Source organism: Lycium barbarum, chromosome 9 (assembly GCF_019175385.1).
Source record: "Lycium barbarum isolate Lr01 chromosome 9, ASM1917538v2, whole genome shotgun sequence".
NCBI lineage: Eukaryota > Viridiplantae > Streptophyta > Magnoliopsida > Solanales > Solanaceae > Lycium > Lycium barbarum.
In genome coordinates, this window is record NC_083345.1 from 99330267 (window position 1) to 99350369 (window position 20103).

Below are 20103 nucleotides of genomic sequence, written 5' to 3' on the forward strand. Positions count from 1 at the left end.
CCCTGGGCTATCGAACCTGCGACCTGTAGGCTGGGGAGGTGCGCTCTGCGCCGATTGAGATGAAAATCTGCTAGGCTGCTGCGGCTGTTGGGGCTGCCTGCCCCGAAAATCTCCAGATGACCTGGCCCTCTTGGGCTGTCTCCGATCCTGGCCCCTGTCAGGCTGGTGTCCCCCTCTGCCCCGATCCTCCATGCCCTGGGCGTGGGCCTGAATACGGGCAATTTCAATACCGGGCTGAGCAGCCAATACTAAACAACTATCAACAAAATACCGATCCAGCCCCATAATATATCTGTGCATCCGGTCCGCCATAGTAGCCACCACAGCAGGTGCATATCGGGCCAAGGAATCAAACTCCAAACTATAGTCCCAGACACTGCGGCCCTTCTGCCTCAATAATAAGAATCTATCAGATCTGGCTCGTCGCAACTCTGGGGCAGCAAATGTCCAAGAAATGCCTGAGAAAAATCGCCCCAAACTGCTGGGGGAGCGCCGTCCCCTCTAGATAGCCCCCATGACTCGTACCAGTTTGCCGCCACATCATATAACCGGTACGAAGCTAACGCGACTGACTCTGTCTCGGAAGCATTAATCAAATCTAGAGTGCGTCGCATCTTCCTGATAAACTCCTCAGGATCCTCCTCGGGCTTTGTCCCGAAGAACTCTGGAGGACTACAAGTCAAAAACTCACGGGCTCTCGAACTATCACGCCTGACTGCCCGGTCACCTCCCAGTCCATGCCCCTGAACCTGCCCTGCCACAAGTCTCGTCAGCAACTGGACTGCCTCCCTCATAGACTGATCCTCAGTGCCTGGCCGTGGAGCTGGAGGCTCAGGTACTGGAACTGCGGGAGCTGGCGGTGGAGCCGCCCCCCGATCTGCAGCTACGGCTGCCCCTATCTCCTCCACGAGTGGCGGTGTAGAAGAACCCTCTGTCTGGGGCAAAGTCTCCGGAGCAATATTTGCCTGGGCCCTGGTAATCCTCTGGACCCGGCTAGTCTCTCCCAAGGCTGCTGACTTGGCCTTTTGGGCCGCTGTTGCCTTTTTTGGAGGCATATCTGCAAATATAGCCACTCGTTAGGGAGGGGTCATCCTGATAACACAGCTCTATCGCACGATCTAAGACAGAAAGAAGGGTAGTATCCTAAATGCCCTGTAGCCTCCTGTTTATAGGCGTGGTGCACAACACACCGATAAACAAGACTCTACTAGACACGATCTGTGGACAATCCGAGGACGAACCGCTCTGATACCACTTTTTGTCACGACCCAACCCCGTGGGCCGCGGCCAGTGCCCTAGCTGGGCACCTATACGTACCCGATATCCAAATTAGCATATTATCAGAATAATAATATAATAATATTAGTGGATGCTACAGAATTTATCAGAAAAAGCAGACTTGGCACACATAGGCCGATAAGGCCATCATAGAACAAAGTATCCCAAACATATGTACAGAACCCACACAGATGTATCCACAGACCTCTACAGAACATATCATAATCATAAGACAGGACAGGGCCCCGTCATACCCAGAACAATATACATATCCAGATAACAGTGACAGACTGTACCAAAAGATGGGCTCTGAAGAAGAGAGCGCCCCAAAATAGCAGAAACGGGATCCTAAACGTGTGGATCAGCAAACCTGTCGTCTGTACCTGCGTGGCATGAAAACGCAGCCCCCGAAGAAGGGGGTCAGTACGAAATATGTACTGAATATGCAAAGCGGAATCACAGAAGTCAAATCATAATGATTACAGAAAATGAGTACAAAATCCAGAGTGTCAAATGCATATTTCCAAAACCGACAGAATGTGTACAGAAACATATGTCATATCATATCATATCCGGTCCGTGCAACGGGACTCGGCAGACAGAATGTGGCCACTCTCCCGACGCTGGTGCCACTATACAGAGGAATCAGAAAAAGGGGCGTGGCCCCGTATCATAATATGTCATATCAAAATGGCCATAACAGATCAGATCAGAATAGGCGGACATGGCACATCATACTCCACAAACCCATGTACGCGTATACCTGCCCCCTCACATCGGGACGCGGCGAACAATGCAGAGAATTACGCTTGACAACATATCCTGGCCCGGGCTCAGTGTGGGAAACATTGGGACATCCACGAATGGAGTAGTGAGAGACTAATGCAATTTAAAAATATAATAAATGTTTTCAAAGACTCGATGAAGCGTATCAAAGACAAACAAATCCAATGGGGTCGGACGGAATCATATTAAATGTATTTCGGATATCATAATAAATTACAGAAGTATAACTTTCCCGAAGTCATTCCGAGTGTCAAAATAATTTATAATATTTAACAGAATATTTAAAATAATATTCGTTAAGCGATTAGTAGGGTAATTAAAACATTTCTTTCAAAAATCGCTTAAAAAGGAAGCTTTAACACATTAGGGGCAAAACCGAAAATAGTGGGCCCACCTCAGAACAAATAAGGCGGCGGGCTCAAATTGTGCCCTCTAAACATATAATATCATCTACGAAGGTTATACAGACATTCTATGACTTTCTGAGTAATTTAGAGCACAATTGCATAATTTCAGAAAAAGCGTATCAAAATGGTTCAATTCTACTGAAGGAAAAAACTGAAATTTTGTCTTGCGGATTCCGAGGGCCAAGAGGTCCTTCGAGGCCCGGATCCGACCCTAATACACTAAGGGCATGCCAAGGGAAGAATTGGGTTTGCTTTACATACCTTTCACGCCCCTTAAGCCTTTCCAAACTCACTTCCCGTTTCGTCGAAATACTGCAATTGGTCAAGTTTACCAATTGTGAGTTATTAATGCCATTATTACAACTTTAAGCATATTTGGCTACCGCAATTTCGGCAGCACTTCCCCTATACATATGGCACCTCGAAAATTCAACTCGGCTAGAAATCATCAACAACAACCCAAACGACAACATTAACATCAACAAAGAACATTAAGAACACAAATATCCTTCAACTAGACATTCTTCTCACAAGTTGACATAACCTTCATTTCAATCCAAACTTCCACTAATATCAATAATTTCACATTCATCAACAATCAAGATCATCACCATATAGTTCTAAATACATTTCATATCGTTTGCCTTAAGATATACACTCGATATACGTAATATACAACTTTCCGCCAAAATCATAACTTATGCAAAACATCAAATCTTTGGCATCCAACTTCATAACAAGTTTCCAACTTCCAAATTCATCAATGATCACCATAATTCACAACCAAACAACTTCATTTCCTTAATGTCGGAAAATCATACTAAAACGACATAAGTTTCTACATTCCAATTCAATACAAACTTATATCATTCTAACTTCATTTACATATCAAGCATTACAACAACACTCCAATACACTAAACAAACTTAATCAATTCCATTCCATAGCCAACATACCACACGGCCATATGCTATTTTTCCATATCAACTAAATTCATCCAACTTTCAATTCCCATATGCATTTCATCACAATCACAACTAGAATATAACATGAATTCTATACATTTGGCTATACAACATGTATATACACACGGCTACAAGCCATATACCAAACCCACATTGCAAACTTACATTTTTCCATACAATCAACACATTTCTACATACTACAACACAAACAAAACTTCATAGCACAATAAAAAGGTAGAAATTCTTACCTTTTCTTCAAGTTTTCTTCACTTGGAGATGTAGTCACTTTGATGATTCTAATGCTCCCCACTCCAATCCAACTATACCAAGTTACAAAGGAACCTTAACTTAGTAGGAAATCAACAAGAATTAAATTTTTGGAGCAATATTTTTGGTACCTATTTTTCTAGGCCAAACCCGAGAGCACCCCTATGCTTGCTCTTGTTCTTGATTTTTTTATCTATGTTTTCTTAAGTCTTGAACCTTCTAATGTATATCTTATAAAGACTTGGTCACATGACCAAGCACATGACCAAGTAATGGGCTTGGGTTAAGGCCTAATGTTAATTAATTCACATGGAAATTTAATGCAAATTGTGGGCTTGGGCCACACCATGGCCGGCCACTCCAAGTGCATTGGGCCTTAAATTCTATTCCATTATTTTTGGCCCAATGACTTATAGTCCATGTTTTGTAATTCCCGAAACTAATTTCCAAAATTGCCCTTAGCCTTGTCCCACACTTTCATGACTATATTCTTTCATGCATAACTCCTATGTTCAACAAAATATCAAATTGATCTTATATCTCAAGAATCCAATATAATTCAAGTCTTTCTAACGTGTGAAAACACGGGTCATAACAACACCACATCAATTCCTACGAGCAAAATTGTTAGAAATGTGGCGACCAACTGAAAACTTGGTATTAATTAATCTAGGAATGGACTTATTCATAGTTAAATTTGAAGAAAAATGCAATATGAGGAAAGTCCTACTTGAGGGACCTTGATTCATATCTAGACACTTCCTCACAGTCCGAAGTTGGGAACCAAATTTAGTACCCAATAAAGCCATCATTGAATCAACCGCCATCTGGGTACGGTTGCCCTAACTCCCCACAGAGTTTTATGATGTGGGAATACTTGAAAAAGTCAGAAACAAACTGGGAAAGCTCCTAAAGGTTGATATATGCACATCCTCAACACTCAGAGGTAGACATGCGCGCACATGTGTCCAACTACCAATCAATTCACCTGTGAAATCCTCCATCACCATTGGGGAACGCGTCCAAGCGATAGTTTATGAAGGGGATGCAGTACTCTGCAAAGGGTGTGGAAGACTAGGCCATGTTAAGAAAAAGTGCACCAACAAAATTAACATCACAAACATGGCACCACTAGGCCCAGAAGCAGTCACGATGGAAGATCCATCGGAAAAATAGACCACGGTGATTTTTCCCAAAATAAAAGGGGCAACAGCTCCATCTAAAAGGAGCAATACCCCAAATTCTAAACTGGAGGAACGACCGAAAAACTATAATGGTACGCACCCCCTTTCTATTCCTAACAAATTCAGTTCTTCACCACTAAAACACACCGGCAACGGTGGAAAAAAAAGAGAAATTCTGGCCCAATTGGCCATTGCTAACTCTTTCAAGTCGCTTGAAATTGATGCCCAAAATGATTGCATTGTGGAAAAAGTGTAGATCACCAAATGACATCAGAAAAGAGGAAAGAGGGAAAGGGCCTGCCACACTGCTAAAACCGTACCTGGGCTACTCCAATACTAGAGCCCAAAATTTTTCTTTGACCCAAACCAAGTATACCCTCAAAAAAGGTACAAAAAATCAAAGCATATCCTCCAAAGTAGGACCAACAACTGAACCGAAAAATACCAATGTTCAGTTTAACACCCGAGCAAACAAAATTCCCACAATTACTCCTAATCATCTGAATACCAGGATATTAAATCCGACCTAGGAATTACCATGAAACCCTTCCACGCCAATTCTCAGCGAGTACCAAAAACCATTCCAAACACCACCTTTCCAAACAATCATTCCCTTACCAGAGATTTGACAGTTATTGTGGCCTCGAGCACAGTAGCATTGATGGAAGAGGGAAAGAGCAGAGGCATCGAAGATTCGGAGCATTGGGAATAATAAAATCTCCCAAGTCCCCATTAAAATCCCATACAATTCCCAAACCTAGCTCAAACCACCATCAATCCAAAAAGATGGCGAACAGTCCCAGCCAAAACCCTACCCAACAAAACACCGAACCCCCAATAACCATGGTCACGACGCCACCTCCGATGGACCACATTCCGGTGTCATGGTTGGAACTGGCACTGTAGGATCAAGACCTAGCAATCGATGTAACAGTGAGGGGCCAACAATTAAGAATAGTCATCAACGATCCAAATTTTTTGGCAAGGGTGGTGACAGCAGGAATGAATAGAGGCCTGACACACTATGGTCAGCTTCTATGGCTGATGGCGTGGAACCAGGTGCAGATGTCAAGCGGACCACCTGTTACACCTCGAAAATTTCCCCGTGAACGTACAACAAACAGACTAACGAAGAATACGAGTATACGATGTTTTAATGAGAAGGGAACGACGTTTGACGACCTTAAGTAAGATTCCAAAGGAAATGGGAACAAGAGATAGGTTATGCTCCACAATGGCTAATTATAGGTTCTGAAGACGTGAAAGTTGCAGATTTGCACTTTGGGCCAGTTGGTCGTAAAGTGAAATACGGACCGTAAAGTAGTATACGGCCCGTAAACCACCATGTCGTATTCCAACTCACAAAACTTCAACTTTCTGCCAAATGTTCAAATGGTTAAATACGACTTGGAATACGGACCGTAAATTGAAATACGGCCCGTAAACTGCGATCGTAAATCGCCATGATCCTCAGCATACCTTTCTGGTTTTGATATGCTTAAATACGACCACGATATACGGCCTGTAAACTGGAATACGGACCGTAAATTGGGTTTACGACCACTGTGCACTTCAGTCACTGTTCATTCCGGATTAGATTTTAAGTCATTAAAAGGAGACCTAACCTCATTCAATTCATTTCAACTCCACGATATTTCTCTCAAGAAGCCTCTAGAATACTCTCTACTCTTCATCACAAGAAAACCAAAGGAAATTAGTGATCAACTACATGAAACCCACAAAATCAAGTGTAAGAATCACACTAAAGTTCATCTTTCTCAAGAAAACCCAAAAGAAGTAAAGTAGGGTTTTGGTGCTAAAGGAATAATTCCATTCAAGGCTTGTTCAACCATCATCTAAGGTAAGTTTCATGACTAAAACATGTTGTTTAAGGTATTTGAAGGTTAAGATACTTGAATTGTAAAAAGACATAGGAAATGGGTCATTTGTGAGTGAATAGTGTCATGGTTGGATAGTAGTTGGGTTAGATTACGAATGATGGAGTGTGGTGATTATGAATACGTTATAAATGACATTTAGGCCATGAAATAAGTATTAGATATAAGGAGACGCGATAGTAAGCTCTAACCATAAATGTGGAGAAATTGAAGAGAAATGGTGGATTGTGGTCAATGTATATAAATGATGATTGTTGATTGCGATATTGTGAATGTTGTTGTGAGCGTGTGGGAGTTGATATAGAATATGGGAAAAGTAGTATAACCAAAGGAAGTGCCGCCCAATTTTCCCTAGAAATAGTAGCGCGTTCTTATAGTCGATTAACTAACGTAAATGCGAATTCTCTTTTGAAGGTAGAAACGTGATATCGAAGGAGAACAAGCGAACGATAGCTTAGTTAAACGTCAAAGGTATGTGAGGCTAGTCCCTTCTTTCTAATGGCATGAATCTCATAGCATAATTTTTCTTCCTCTTCATGAGTTCCTATATTCCGGAAAGCTAAAATCCCATATCTATGAATGGTAATATAAGATAAGAGATATGATATGATGATCCTAAAATGGCATGGTGTTATTTATTGCTCACACTCACCTTATATGTTAGTTCCTTCAAGGTGAGGCAGAATGACAATAATTGCTCCATAATGAAATCGGGGGATCACGACCTTACGTCACCCCGATAAAGTAAAGTTGTTCATAAGCCTTATACATGTATTATGATAAGTACGTTACGATAAGCATATTATGATGAGCATGTATGATGATGATATAACACCGCGCCTAGTTGGCCGGGTAGTCACCACCAAGGCGGGCAGCTATACGATACACCATGGCCAAATGGCATGGGCAGACACCACTAGTGGGCGGCATAAGATGATACCCCGGACACGAGAGGCCTGGACGCAGGATAATGTTATGATTATCACACCGATCCGATATGGACGGGCAGTTTATGCATTACCACACCGTACCTATAGGGGCGGGCAACTTATATATTTATGCACACATGACTTGATGATGACTATAAGTAAGCCAGCATGCATTATCCCTTGTACACTTGATAGTCAGATACAGTTATTCCATGTTGATACTTCTTGTATATCATTGCCTTATTTCCTTGTTTATGTCTCTCATACTCAGTACAATATTCGTACTGACGTCCGTTTTCTTTGGACGCTGTGATCATGCCCACAGGTAGACAGTGAGGAGAGCTCGACCCAGACCAGCAGTAGCTGTCAGCTGATTGAAAGCACTCCTTTGTTCGGAGGTGCTTATGACGATTCTTTTGTGTATATTCATGTATATGTATTTTTGGGCATGACGGGGTCTTGTCCCGTCCTTATGTTTAGCACTCCAGTAGAGGCTCGTAGATGCACAGTGTGGATTAGATGGTCTCACGAGATGCTATTATATGTATATATTATTTTGATGGCCGAGAGGCAAATGTATATAAGAGTATTTATGTTTCCATATAAAATATGATTTTCCTACAATTTGAGTATAAAGCTGATAAAAGACCATTAAATGAGCAAGATGAGTAGTAGCACGAGTGGTGCTCGGTGGCTAGCCCCGAGTACCCGTCACGGCCCCTAGCTGGGTCGTGACACCACCACCAACCCAGTCGGATGTGAACATGCAGTTATCTCAAGTAGCCCAGACACTACCTTTCTTCCCACATTGGGACCCACAAGCATCGTTAAGCCCAACATTCTTCGAACAAGTGGAGTCGAACCTGACCCAACTCCAAGTGGCTACGTCTTCACAAGTGAGGGAGGACAACCAAAGGAAACGGAGATTGGTAACAGAAAAAGAAGAAGAGGAAACAACAATGCTAGAATTGATAAGAAGAAACAATTCCCAGTTGGAAAAGATGTTGGCAGGTATGGAGATTCCAAAACCTTTTTTCATTCTACTGAAGGAGCGCCACCTAGCAGAATTCAAAGAGCCTTACAGAGAGCTGCTCATAGCAACTTGTTCAAAGGCATTGGCAAAGATGTTCCTAAGTGTCATGTTTCCCTTAAGACCAAACTCAAGCAACTACGAAGAGTTGTTAAACCCAAGCTCTGGCCAGAAAAAGAGCAAAAAAGACAATGCTGAAACTCCAACCCCTATATACATAAATAAATATTCTAGCCACATCACCTCTCCTAAAACATATTAGATAGATACGAAGATGGTCTTGAATTCAAGTTGCCGTCAACATAGAACTGCTTGACCGCAAGGTTCTTACCCGGTCATTAGTTAAGCGTCCGTAAAAAAAGACATTTTTATTTTCCTCCTTTGTAATTTCCTTTGGTCTGCGTAACCGGATCAGATCTGCTTATTGTTAACAGTCGTTCATGAGAAATCTCTCTATTTTCTTCTTTTAACCTTTCTTATTTTTTTGTCCTCATCAACGTTTCAAAACTGCTAAAACTAATAATATAACATAGAAAGTGATCGTTGGGGTGCTACTACAGTTATCAAAATGAAATAGTTTATAGATGATGAAGAAGAGTTTCCATCACTTTGCTGATGCTTAATTTGCCTGAATCTACATTAATGCAAATTAATTAAAATCATTAATTATGGGTATAGGTGATGACCAAAATATTTAGAATTATTTGGAAGCAATTCGTTTATTTAGTATTTAGTAGAGAACTTTGGCTCTTCAATGAAAAAGAAATAATCGGGAAAACTTCATGCATACTCTTTAATGTCTTTTTAATTGGGCAATGAATGTACACAATTATTGTAGGATTAGTGAATATGCTCGCGCTTCGCGCGATTATAAAAGATTTTATGTACCTACCAAATAATGCAACCTACATAATTTAGATAATATTCTTTTTTTATGAAAACGAATGCTCATAACGACATACATTTTGAATGAATGTATACAAAAATTTATACCTTTGGGTTATTGAAAAAAAATATTCCAAATGACCATTACCAAAAATTTAAAAATTCGTAAATAACTTAAGTTTTTTCTAAGTTTATAAATTTCTATTTTATAAATTAAGTATATTTATATTATAAGTATATTCTTAGTATATTTTAGTTATTTTTCAAGTATATAACTTTCTAGTTTTTAATTTAAGTAGATGTATATTATAAGTATATTCTTAGTATATTTTAGGTATATTCCTAACTTAATATAAGTAAAAATATGAACACAAGTAAATAGAAGAAAACTCAATGAGCCATATATTTTATTCATTCATGGATAACATTTATTTGCAAGTTGTAGTTTTTTTTAACTTGCAAATAATACATGAGTTGCAAAGAAATAGTAGAATAATAAAATCAAAAAGTGTCAATCATTTGGCTAATATCCGTCATATCATATTCAATCATGGAGATATCTTCAAAGTCTTCCAGATCCACTCCACTTGCTATCAAATCTTCAATCTCTTCCTCTTTGCCTTCCACCGCTTCTAAGTTTTGGTTGCGTCGCTCCAATCTAATCCTATCGCGAATGCACACTAGTACTTGCAAGCTAAATCCGGATAATGAATGTCTATGGTCTCCAATTAGTTGTCTTCCTTGGCTAAATGCACTCTCCGAAGCCACGGTTGATATTTGAACCGTAAGGATATCTCGAGCCATTCTTGAAAGTATCGGATGACTCGCCTTGTATTTCTTCCACCATGCTAAGATGTCCAAATTATCTAGTTGGTTGATAGCCACATTTGGCTGCATCAAATAAAAGTGATATTCATCAAAGTTTGCATTATGAGAAGGAGTTGGATGTGAATGTAAAACTTTTAAATGCGACAAACCCAACAAGCCCTTTTTGCTACTTTGAGAAGTAGTAGGACGTGGAGCAACGGGTGTAGCATTTTCTTCCAAATTAAAATAATGACTAAAAACTTTTCTAAACTCGGCATCAATCGCGAGCTCGGCTTCAATTAAAGATGGTTCAACTTCCTCTTCAATGTCTAAAAAGGTATAAATTTGACCAATGCTCTAGTATAAGACATTTTTAAGCAAAGATTTAAAAGAGAACCCAATATAAATAAAGTTGGGATGGGAAAAAAATACTTCTTAAATTTTGTTGTCATATTAAAAATAGCCGCTTGATAAACGGGTTTATTTTTATACTCTTGTAAAACTCTAGCTATTTCCGCTAAGTAGGCTAAAATTTTGGTTACCGTGGGATAGAATTGTCTTGAAAAAGCAAGAGTTGCATTATAAAATTTTTATAAAAGTTCAACACATTCCTTAACATCTTCTCAATCGGTAATATTTAACCAATCATCACTATCCGTATTAAAATGGTTGTGAACTTGTTGTATGGGAATCCTATAATCATATGCTTGTTGTAACATAATGTAAGTGTAGTTCCACCTAGTGTCAACTTCTACTTGAATTTTCCTAGGTCTAAGACCATTTTTCACACAAGAATTCTTAAAATCTCTCAGTTTTGCCCTATTAGCATTACAAAAAAGAAATGCATCCGCATTTCTAACTTTTTGAATAGAAGTTTCAAAACACTCAAGACCATCTTTAACAATCAAGTTTAAAATGTGATAATTATATCTCACATAAAAAATATTTTTTAGCGGTGGAGGGTTTAATTCCCTTTTTAAAAGACCAATCGCCTTTGTATTATTAGAAGCATTATCCAAAGCAATACAAAGTGTTTTTCTATAAATGTTAAAAAATCTCATAATAGCAGACATTGAATCTGCTAAAAAAAATTCATCATGACGACCTTTCCCTTCATCATATAAAAAAACTATAATTCTTTTTTGCATCACCCAATTATCATCAACCCAATGACATGTAATTGCAAAAAAATCTAACTTGTTAAGACTAAGACCCAAGTCGGCGGTAAGAGAAACACTACAATTTAAAGAATTAAATACATGGTGCAAATAAAATCTATATTTTTTATACAAATCTATAACATCCGCTCTACAAGTACTTCTAGGAATACCCTCAAATAACGGATTATGACAACGTTGAATATAAGTAACAAACCCCAAACCCGAAAGAAAGGAAAATGGTAGAGCATCAAAAGCAACCATTTTAGCTATTTCTACACGCTCTTTTTTCTTGTCATAGCAAAAAATTTTACCGGTTCGTGGGTCTATCGTTATTTGAATACCCCCCACATTTAAACCCGTTTGCTCTCCCCAAACATCCTTATGTTTAGCTTTCATATGACCCGTTAGTGTACCCGTTCCACCATCCTTACTAGTTTGTTATCTAAAAGCAAATTCTTGTTTACATAAATTACATTTATCTATTTGTCTTCCCTTATTCTTAGTCATAAATTTTCAAATTTTAGCGGTTGGCTTACGAGTTCTTAGCGGTTTGTCTTGTGTATGTGATTGTGCAGGACCTGTATCTCCTATGGGATTTTCGGAGGCTTGTGTTTCATCATCATCATCATCATCATCAATTTCATTAAAAGTGTCGGTATAATGTTGTTGCATTGCCTCATGGTCTAAAAGTGGAGTTCCACCAATATCAATACCTAAATTAGGTATTTCGTTCACAAATGTTTCCTCATTAAACCCACCCCTAACAATACCACTACTACCGACACCACGTCTAAATCTCTTCGCCATTATTAAATATAATTAATTTAAATCACACTCAAATAAATCACAAAAAAATAAATTGCAACAAATTAGATTGCTAGAATTAAATTGCGTAAATTAAATAGTGGAAAATAAAGATAGAGTTGGAACGAAGGTACTAAATTGCCGGACTAATTTCCAACAAAGTGAAGGCGGCTAGAATTGCAAATCCACCAAAGCTTTGGAGCTACTTTGGATTGTTGCAAAATCACCAACTCCACCAACAATATTATAATTGCAAAATTAATAATTGAAACTAGAATAAAAACTTTATAATATTTAATTGAGAGAAATTTAAGTGGCGAATTGTTGCAAAGTAACTATGATTGAGAGAAATTGAGAGAAAGAGAAGAGTGAATTGGTGTGGATTAAAATTGAAAATGGAGAGGGGTTTATATAGGAGTGGGGATGGGTTAAAGTGTAAAAAAAAAAAAGTTTTGAGGGTTGGGGGGCCAAAAAGGGACTTTGGAGCCGTTGGCAACGACCATTTTTGCAAAATGGACCGTTGCCCAACGGTCCAGCCCATTCAAATAACGGTTACTATTTTAAAAAAATCTTTTTTGACCGGTTTAACCGGTCCGGTTCCGGTTTACCGGTTAGTCGGTCCCAAAAATACAAAATCGGACCGGTTGCCAGGCTTACTTTGGAGTGTATGGAGAAATGAGAAGGCAACGTCACCTTTGAAGTACTTTTTGCTTTCTCTTTCTCTATCATCATAATCTTATTTTGAGCTTTTGATATTTATTTGACTTAGTTATAGGCAGCGATCGGTAAGAGGATCTTCTCTCTTTATTATTTCTTTCGCTTTTTCTTTGTATGTGTGGTAATAAGAGTAGTTATTACTTATTAGTTGCAAGTTTTTACTAAGCAAGGAACATAGGAGATACCCAATTATATTCTTATTTTAAAAAAAATATATTTATTTATTTATTACATAGGGGTAGAGGAAGGGTAAATGGGGAAGGGGATTACAGCTTAGGGATTCGAACCCTCACCAACAAGGTGAAAGTTCAGGTAGCCAACCAACTGAGCTACTAGATCCCTACCCCCAATTATATTCTTACGTATTCTTTTACGTGTTTTTTCCCCTCAAATCTTTTAGGTTCGAAGCAGAGAGGGAAAGATAGAAAAGTAACATTTTGATAAAATTGAATTTTGAACCTAATAAGTCAGGCAACTAAAATCACGATTCAAATACTGTGAGATTAATATTCTTTTAACCATTTTGCAGGTCAAGAAAGTGAAGAAAAAAAAAGTGATTTTAAGATTGAGAGCAAGGAAATGAAAATAAATCACTCTAGAACTTTTGGTAAAATTGAATGTGCACTATCTAAATTAACAATTACTTAACTGTAATGTACTATTCTCCGTTTTTAATCAGAATATCCAGTTTACAGCCAAAATTATATTGCCTCGGTCACTCTAAATCTCCATAACTATGCTTTTATATTTTTTCCTTTTAATTAATTATGTCAATTAGGAGGTATTGTCATTCTTTTTCTTAAATTTTATTACTTTGTGCTCTTGAGTTGTAATATTTTGAATATGTCATTTTCTCAATTTTTTCTTACGAGTCAATATTTTCTTATGAGTTGTAGTGTTTTGAGTTTTGATCTTCTTTATTTTTATTCCACGAAAATGCATTCAAGGAGAGTCTTGAGGTTTCGTTTCCTTTTTTTTCTCTTAATTTCTTTTTTTCTCAAGTAAATATACGAATATTACGCCCATGTTAGTTCTACTTTTAAGATGTTTATACTTATAAAGTTGTTATTTCCTCCGTATAAAAAGAAAAATTTAGATAAATTTAGGAAAACAAGGTCTATAAATTTATTTTACTTATCAACAATACAAAAAGTTATACATACGTGTGTGTATATATATAATTTAAAAAAATCTTTTTTGTTTTATAGTTATATAAGAAATTAATATCTTCGCACGGTAAAATTCACTAGTCTATTTGAAGGAAAAATATATATTACTTCAGAGAGAATAAGTAATGAAGGGTAATTAGATATTTGAAGTTTAATGGGAAAGTATGCTCAGAATTTAATGGGAAACTAAATGCAACTAACGGCACCTTAACTTCAACGGCTGCCTAGTTGGGTTTTAATGCAAACCGTTTAATAATTTTTATGGTCATGTTATGGTATGTGCTAGTGCTATGACGTGGGTTGATACAGTGGTGGATTTAGAATTTTCACTCAGGGGATTAAAAAAAAAAAGAACAAAAGCCAAATATAAAAAATAATTTTGCTGATGGGAATTGAATAGAATGCTAGAGACAATTTTGAACACCTTGGACTACTTGAGCTAACTTTTTGCATATGCTCAAGGTGTTCAAAAGTTAATATATGTACATAAATACAGAAAATATATCTTATATATACACTATACTTTTTTGCTGAGGGTATTCGACCTCCACTTAAATCCGCCCTGGGCTGATGGTCTTAAAGCTCTGACATGCTACGTGGGGTTAGTAATTATATTTCTTTAATGGAGTTTTTTTTTTTTTAACCATTTACTAAGTAGATTATGCAAAACAAAAACAAAAGAAATGAAGGGAAATGTCAAAAAAAGGATAAAAAAGATAAATAGAAATGATGGTCATAGAGAGGTGCCACATCACCTTATTTATGCCTAGCTTTATATTAGGCTGAATACATGTGCAGCCCCTTAAACTTGTCCGAATTTTTCATTTAGACACCTGAACTTAGCCTTGTTCCTATTGAACATTTAAACTCGGCAAAATACATCAAATCCACCCCAAACTATACCTGAAAAGTCGAGTTCACACTCCAACTATACGTGTGACCTATTACACACCTGAACATCTAAAAACTGAATTTATTACCACCCTTAAGTTGATGTGGCACAAATTATAAAAATAATTAAAAAAGAGGCGCGTTTTAATTTTTTTTTTTTTTTAATTAAAAAAAAATATGTTTTTATAACCCCCACCCCAACCCTCCCTTTCTTTTTCACTGTAAACTCTCAACCACACACCCCACCCCTACCTGCTCCCCTTCTTCTTCTTCTTCTTCTTCTTCTTCTTCTTCTTCTTCTTCTTCTTCTTCTTCATTTAACATGAGCAGCAGCCCCCCCCCCCCTCCCCCTTCTCTCCTCCCCCAGCCCCAAACCCTTCTTCTTCTAAATTTGACCACTACCACGCCCCCCCCCCCCCCCCCACCTTCTTCACCATATATATCACCACCACCAACACTGCTATCACTCCCAAACCACCACCAACACCAGATTTCAATAGCCACCACCTCCACTGATTTCAATAGCCACCACTAAACCACCCGCCACCAAAATCAAAGTACCACTACCAATTCCTCTTCTTCACCGTTCACCACCAATTCCTCTTCGTCACCGTTCACTACCAATTACACTGTAATTTGATTTTGATTTGAGAGCAAAGACTTTTCTCAATTGCACTTCGATTTTTAAAATTTGTCTTTTCATTTTTTTTTGTTCCTAAAGAGATTCTTGAATTCTGATTTGGATTATTCTTCCTATAAGGTTTGTAGGACAAGAATCTTCATTGTCATCATATGGAAATAGTGTAACAGATCTTGGCTGGATATATTTTCCGACAAGCTTCCATTTTTCCGATCAATCTTCAATTTCTTTTATTTTTCTCTCTCACTTTAACCTGTTCTTAATATTACATTGTTAAAAATCATCAATAATGATTTGTAAATTCAGTGGTGGGTTTGGTTGGCGGATCTTGAATGTTGATTTGGTTGTGGGTGGTGAAATTTGTGGCTAATTTTTTTATTTTGTGGTGGTGGGTTTGATGGTAGGTTTGACGATGGTGATGGATATGCTGGTGGTAGTGGCGGATATGGTGGTGGTGAAATTGGTGGTGGCGGATATGGTTGTGGTGAAATTGGTGGTGGGAGTGGTGGCGGATATGGTGGTTCTAGTGAAATGGGGTGGTGAGATGGTTTAATGATTGAGAAGATGTAATTATGGGAGGATTTTATGGTTAATTAGAAATTAATTAGTGTAAATATAACTAGCAATAGAAAATCAAATGAATAAATAAAAGGAAAATAACATAAAATTAAAATTTAAAAGATATCCAACGTGGCGTTGACGTGTCGCTGATGTGGCAGCGAGTGTATCACACCTCTGTTCATGCAACTGGTTATATGTGTATCAAGGTGATATTAAATTCACTTTTTAGATGTTCAGGTGTGTAATAGGTCACCCGAATAGTTGGAGTGTGAACTCGACTTTTCAAGTATAGTTTGGGATGGATTTGATGTATTTTGCCTTTAAACTCAAGTTAAAATGTGTCTATTAGACACAAATTTTACAGCTCCAAACAAACTAAAGTGAGTGTATCTCACTCGTTGCCAACATGGCTAAGTTAGACCATAAATAAATAACATGTCACTAAGAAAGCAAAACCCAAAATTGGAAGATCGTCTCTCTCTAATGCCACACTGGGTATGTGTTGTTGCTGTTGTTGTTCTTTTTCCTGTTAGCAATAAATAATCTATGGCTTCTTCAAGAAGCTTCATCACCAATTTTATGTGGACCGGAATGGAAGGTTTTTGAGTTGAACTAATTTCGGTATGGCGTGACCAAGGAGACCTCTTGCTAGTTCTATATAAATAGTCGAGTATTGAAATTAACATTGTTCACCAAGTAAAATCACCACGTGCTGCCAAGCCGGAAATCAATGATGCCATTTTGAAACTCGAGAAGGCATCCGTCGAGAGCCAGCACCAAGCCGTTCTCGGCGGTGTTGCTGGTAGCGGTTCTTCATCCACCTGCTGAGAATTTGAAATGCATTCTGGGCCTTGTCTTCATCCTTGTGAGGAGGAGAGAGAAAAAAATACAAATTACATTGCTCAACACTGTTATAGAGAAGCAAATCAAGTCGTTGATGCATTGGGTAAATGAAGTATGAATGGACAAGAAGAAATAGTCTTTGAAATAAAGAATCTTTCAAAAGAGGCGGTCGGGACTTACATTCTGGATAAAGACAATATGACTTCCATCAGGCACAAACAAAGGAAGAACATGTATGTATAATGTAGCTAAAGTATCCGAGAACTTCTCTTTTGCATATGGGAGTTCTAACCCCCTGTTCTAGTGTAACAACCCGATATTTTTCAAGTGAATTTTAGAGTTACTTTCTTAATTATATCTTACTAATTTTTAACGAGTATCGAGGCGAGTGTTGATTATATCCATATAATATATATGTATTTATATATTTAGTGTTGAAGCTATTATTTATATGATATAATATTACATAGTAAATTAGTTATGAGTAAATTAGTGGGCCAAGCCCACTACTTCAGCAACTGACCACGTTTTTAGCCTTTTAGGTGAAAGTGGAGGCAAATAAAAATGATTATTTTATTCTTAATCTAAAAAGAAAAAAAACAAGAGAAAGAAAGGGAATCAACAAAGAGAGCAGTTAGTCGTCTGGAAAAGTAGAGCTATCAACGTGTAAATTTTCTTGAATAATAAAGAAGGCATCCAGGTATAATGCTAATTTTCATAAGGGTAGCTATGTTCGTAAAAATGGGTTGAAAGGGCTAGCTTTGTTTTTGTTATAGAAGTGGAATATTCTTACTATACAATCATTGGGTTAATTATTTAGGTAATGATTAGTGTCATTATTATATCATGGCAATCACAAGTTTTCAATTTTGGAGAAATAGTTATGTAGATGTAAAGTGAGTTCCACCCGAACGGTTTCGGCCTTCTCACGCTACGGAATTAGTTATGTTTACTTATTGTTATGGATTCTTGGAAAGTTAATGTTAATTAAATTGTTATGTTCATTGAATTGGGGTAGACCATGATGTGAGATATAAATATTTTAGCTTTTTAAAAGAATCATAGAATCTAAGGTATAGAATATTGAGATTTAGTTCTAAACCTAAAGTTATAGGATTAGTTTCTCTAGATTGATTTGGACCATTTATTTATGGTATTGAATAGATTGAGGCTATTGGAGATTGGTTGAAGGAAATTGGACACTTTAAGACAGGTTGCGTTCCGGTTATAAAGCAAGTGAGGCTTAAACTCTTAGTTTACTTGTTTTTCATAAAAACATATGGTTTGTGTTGTATGCATGCATTTAAACCATTTAGTTCGTGTGAGTGGGCAAGCATGATCTAAATTTGATAATTTCCAAGTTTCTAAAGTAATGACCGTATGAGTCCTTTAGCGTAAATTCGTTTAAATAGATACTATTTATATAAATGTAAAGTTTAGAAGTGATATTGATCGGATGTATGTTCCACTTATCGTATATTCAGAGGGGCACACTGATGTTTAGTGAGAGATAGATGCTAGAATCTTAAGTGACCCGGGTAAGATGAGGGTAAATAATGCCCTCTCCGGAAGACGGGGTAAATAATGCCCTCTCCGGAAGACGGGGTAAATAATGCCCTCTCCGGAAGACGGGGTAAATACGTACTATGTCCCTTGAGCATAGATTCAGATTCAGTGTAGTGCATCTATTGCTCGTCTGGAAAAGATGGGGGTAAATAATGCCCTTTCCGGAAGACGGGATAAGACATAGACTAATACGTACTATGTCCCATGAGCATACATTCAGATTCAGTGTATTTCATGTATTGCTCGTCCGGGTAAGATGGGGGTAAATAATGCCCTCTCCGGAAAATGGGGTATGACATAGATAAATACGTACTATGTCCCGTGAGCATAAATTCAGATTTAGAGTATTTCATGTTTTGCTTGTTTATGCTTCATGATTTCAGCTTTAGCTTCAGTGTTTGTATATATTTAATATACTTGTACTGTGTAATTGCTTTTATGCATTATCAGGAATTTCAAAGACTTGCCCCAGGGGTAAGTTGAGAGTGTCGATGATCTTGCTGGGTCTTTTAGACTCACGCTTGTTGATGTTGTATGTGTGCAGGTGTGGTTAACAGTGACCAGGTAGCCGATACTTGATTCATTCCAGCTTCGTTCAGTCCAGTTCAGTCGAGGTGAGCCACCATTAGATCATGGCGGCCTCTTCTTCTTTAGTTGACTTAGTAGTATTCCGAGCTACGTATTATACTTTTATATTCAGACTAGTAGTTCCATGACTTAGACATTTTATGGGGTTTATGGGCAAGACTCAGTATTTGTATTTCAGGCGGCCTCTTCTTCTTTAGTTGACTTAGTAGTATTCCGAGCTACGTCTCATACTATTATATTCAGACTAGTAGTTCCATGACTTAGACATTTTATGGGATTTATGGGCAAGACTTAGTATTTGTATTTCGCTTCCGCACTTTTCTTTATATTATGAGACTTTGCATATTATTCGTTTTATTCGTTAATTTTCGCATGATTAGCTTAGAGGGTTCGCCTTATGGGTAGAAGCTCGGAAGGTGCCCGGTCACGGCCTGAGTGTCAAATTTGGGTCATGACAAACTTGGTAGCAGAGCACTAGGTTTCATTTTTCTTGGAGTCATGGAACAGTGTCTAGTAGAGCCTTGCGAATCGGTACAGAGACGTCTGTACTTATCTTCAAGGGGCTACATGGACATTTTAGGAAAGTTTCTCTTCTTTCATTCCTCCCTCGTGTTATAAAGCTTGAAGTATGAAAAGTGATACACTCCGTGTTCTTCGCTACGTGAGGCGGGAACACACTTAACTATTCAGGTGCTAGCGACTAAGAGTGTTTCTTCAAGAGTTACAAA

General features: G+C 37.9%; 1 protein-coding gene and 1 long non-coding RNA gene across 2 annotated transcripts; both read left to right on the top strand.

The window, feature by feature from the left end:
• Positions 1-8478: 8478 nt before the first annotated feature.
• LOC132612064 (uncharacterized) lies at positions 8479-16360 on the top strand. The gene is made up of 2 exons (XM_060326408.1): positions 8479-8855; positions 16222-16360. Exons 1-2 carry the CDS (start codon positions 8479-8481, stop codon positions 16358-16360), a joined length of 516 nt encoding a protein of 171 aa, XP_060182391.1.
• Positions 16361-17791: 1431 nt separating this feature from the next.
• Positions 17792-19678, top strand: LOC132609145 (uncharacterized). The gene is made up of 2 exons (XR_009570712.1): positions 17792-17921; positions 19332-19678. It is a non-coding gene; the product is annotated as an uncharacterized LOC132609145 (long non-coding RNA).
• Positions 19679-20103: the final 425 nt, after the last annotated feature.

What these genes read in the sequence shown, in the direction of transcription:
- LOC132612064 (XM_060326408.1), top strand. Translation starts at nt 8,479, where the DNA reads ATGCAGTTATCTCAAGTAGCCCAGACACTACCTTTCTTCCCACATTGG. An exon ending in AAGATGTTCCTAAGTGTCAT is followed by an intron (nt 8,856 to 16,221) that starts GTTTCCCTTAAG and finishes GTTTGATGGTAG; the next exon opens with GTTTGACGATGGTGATGGAT.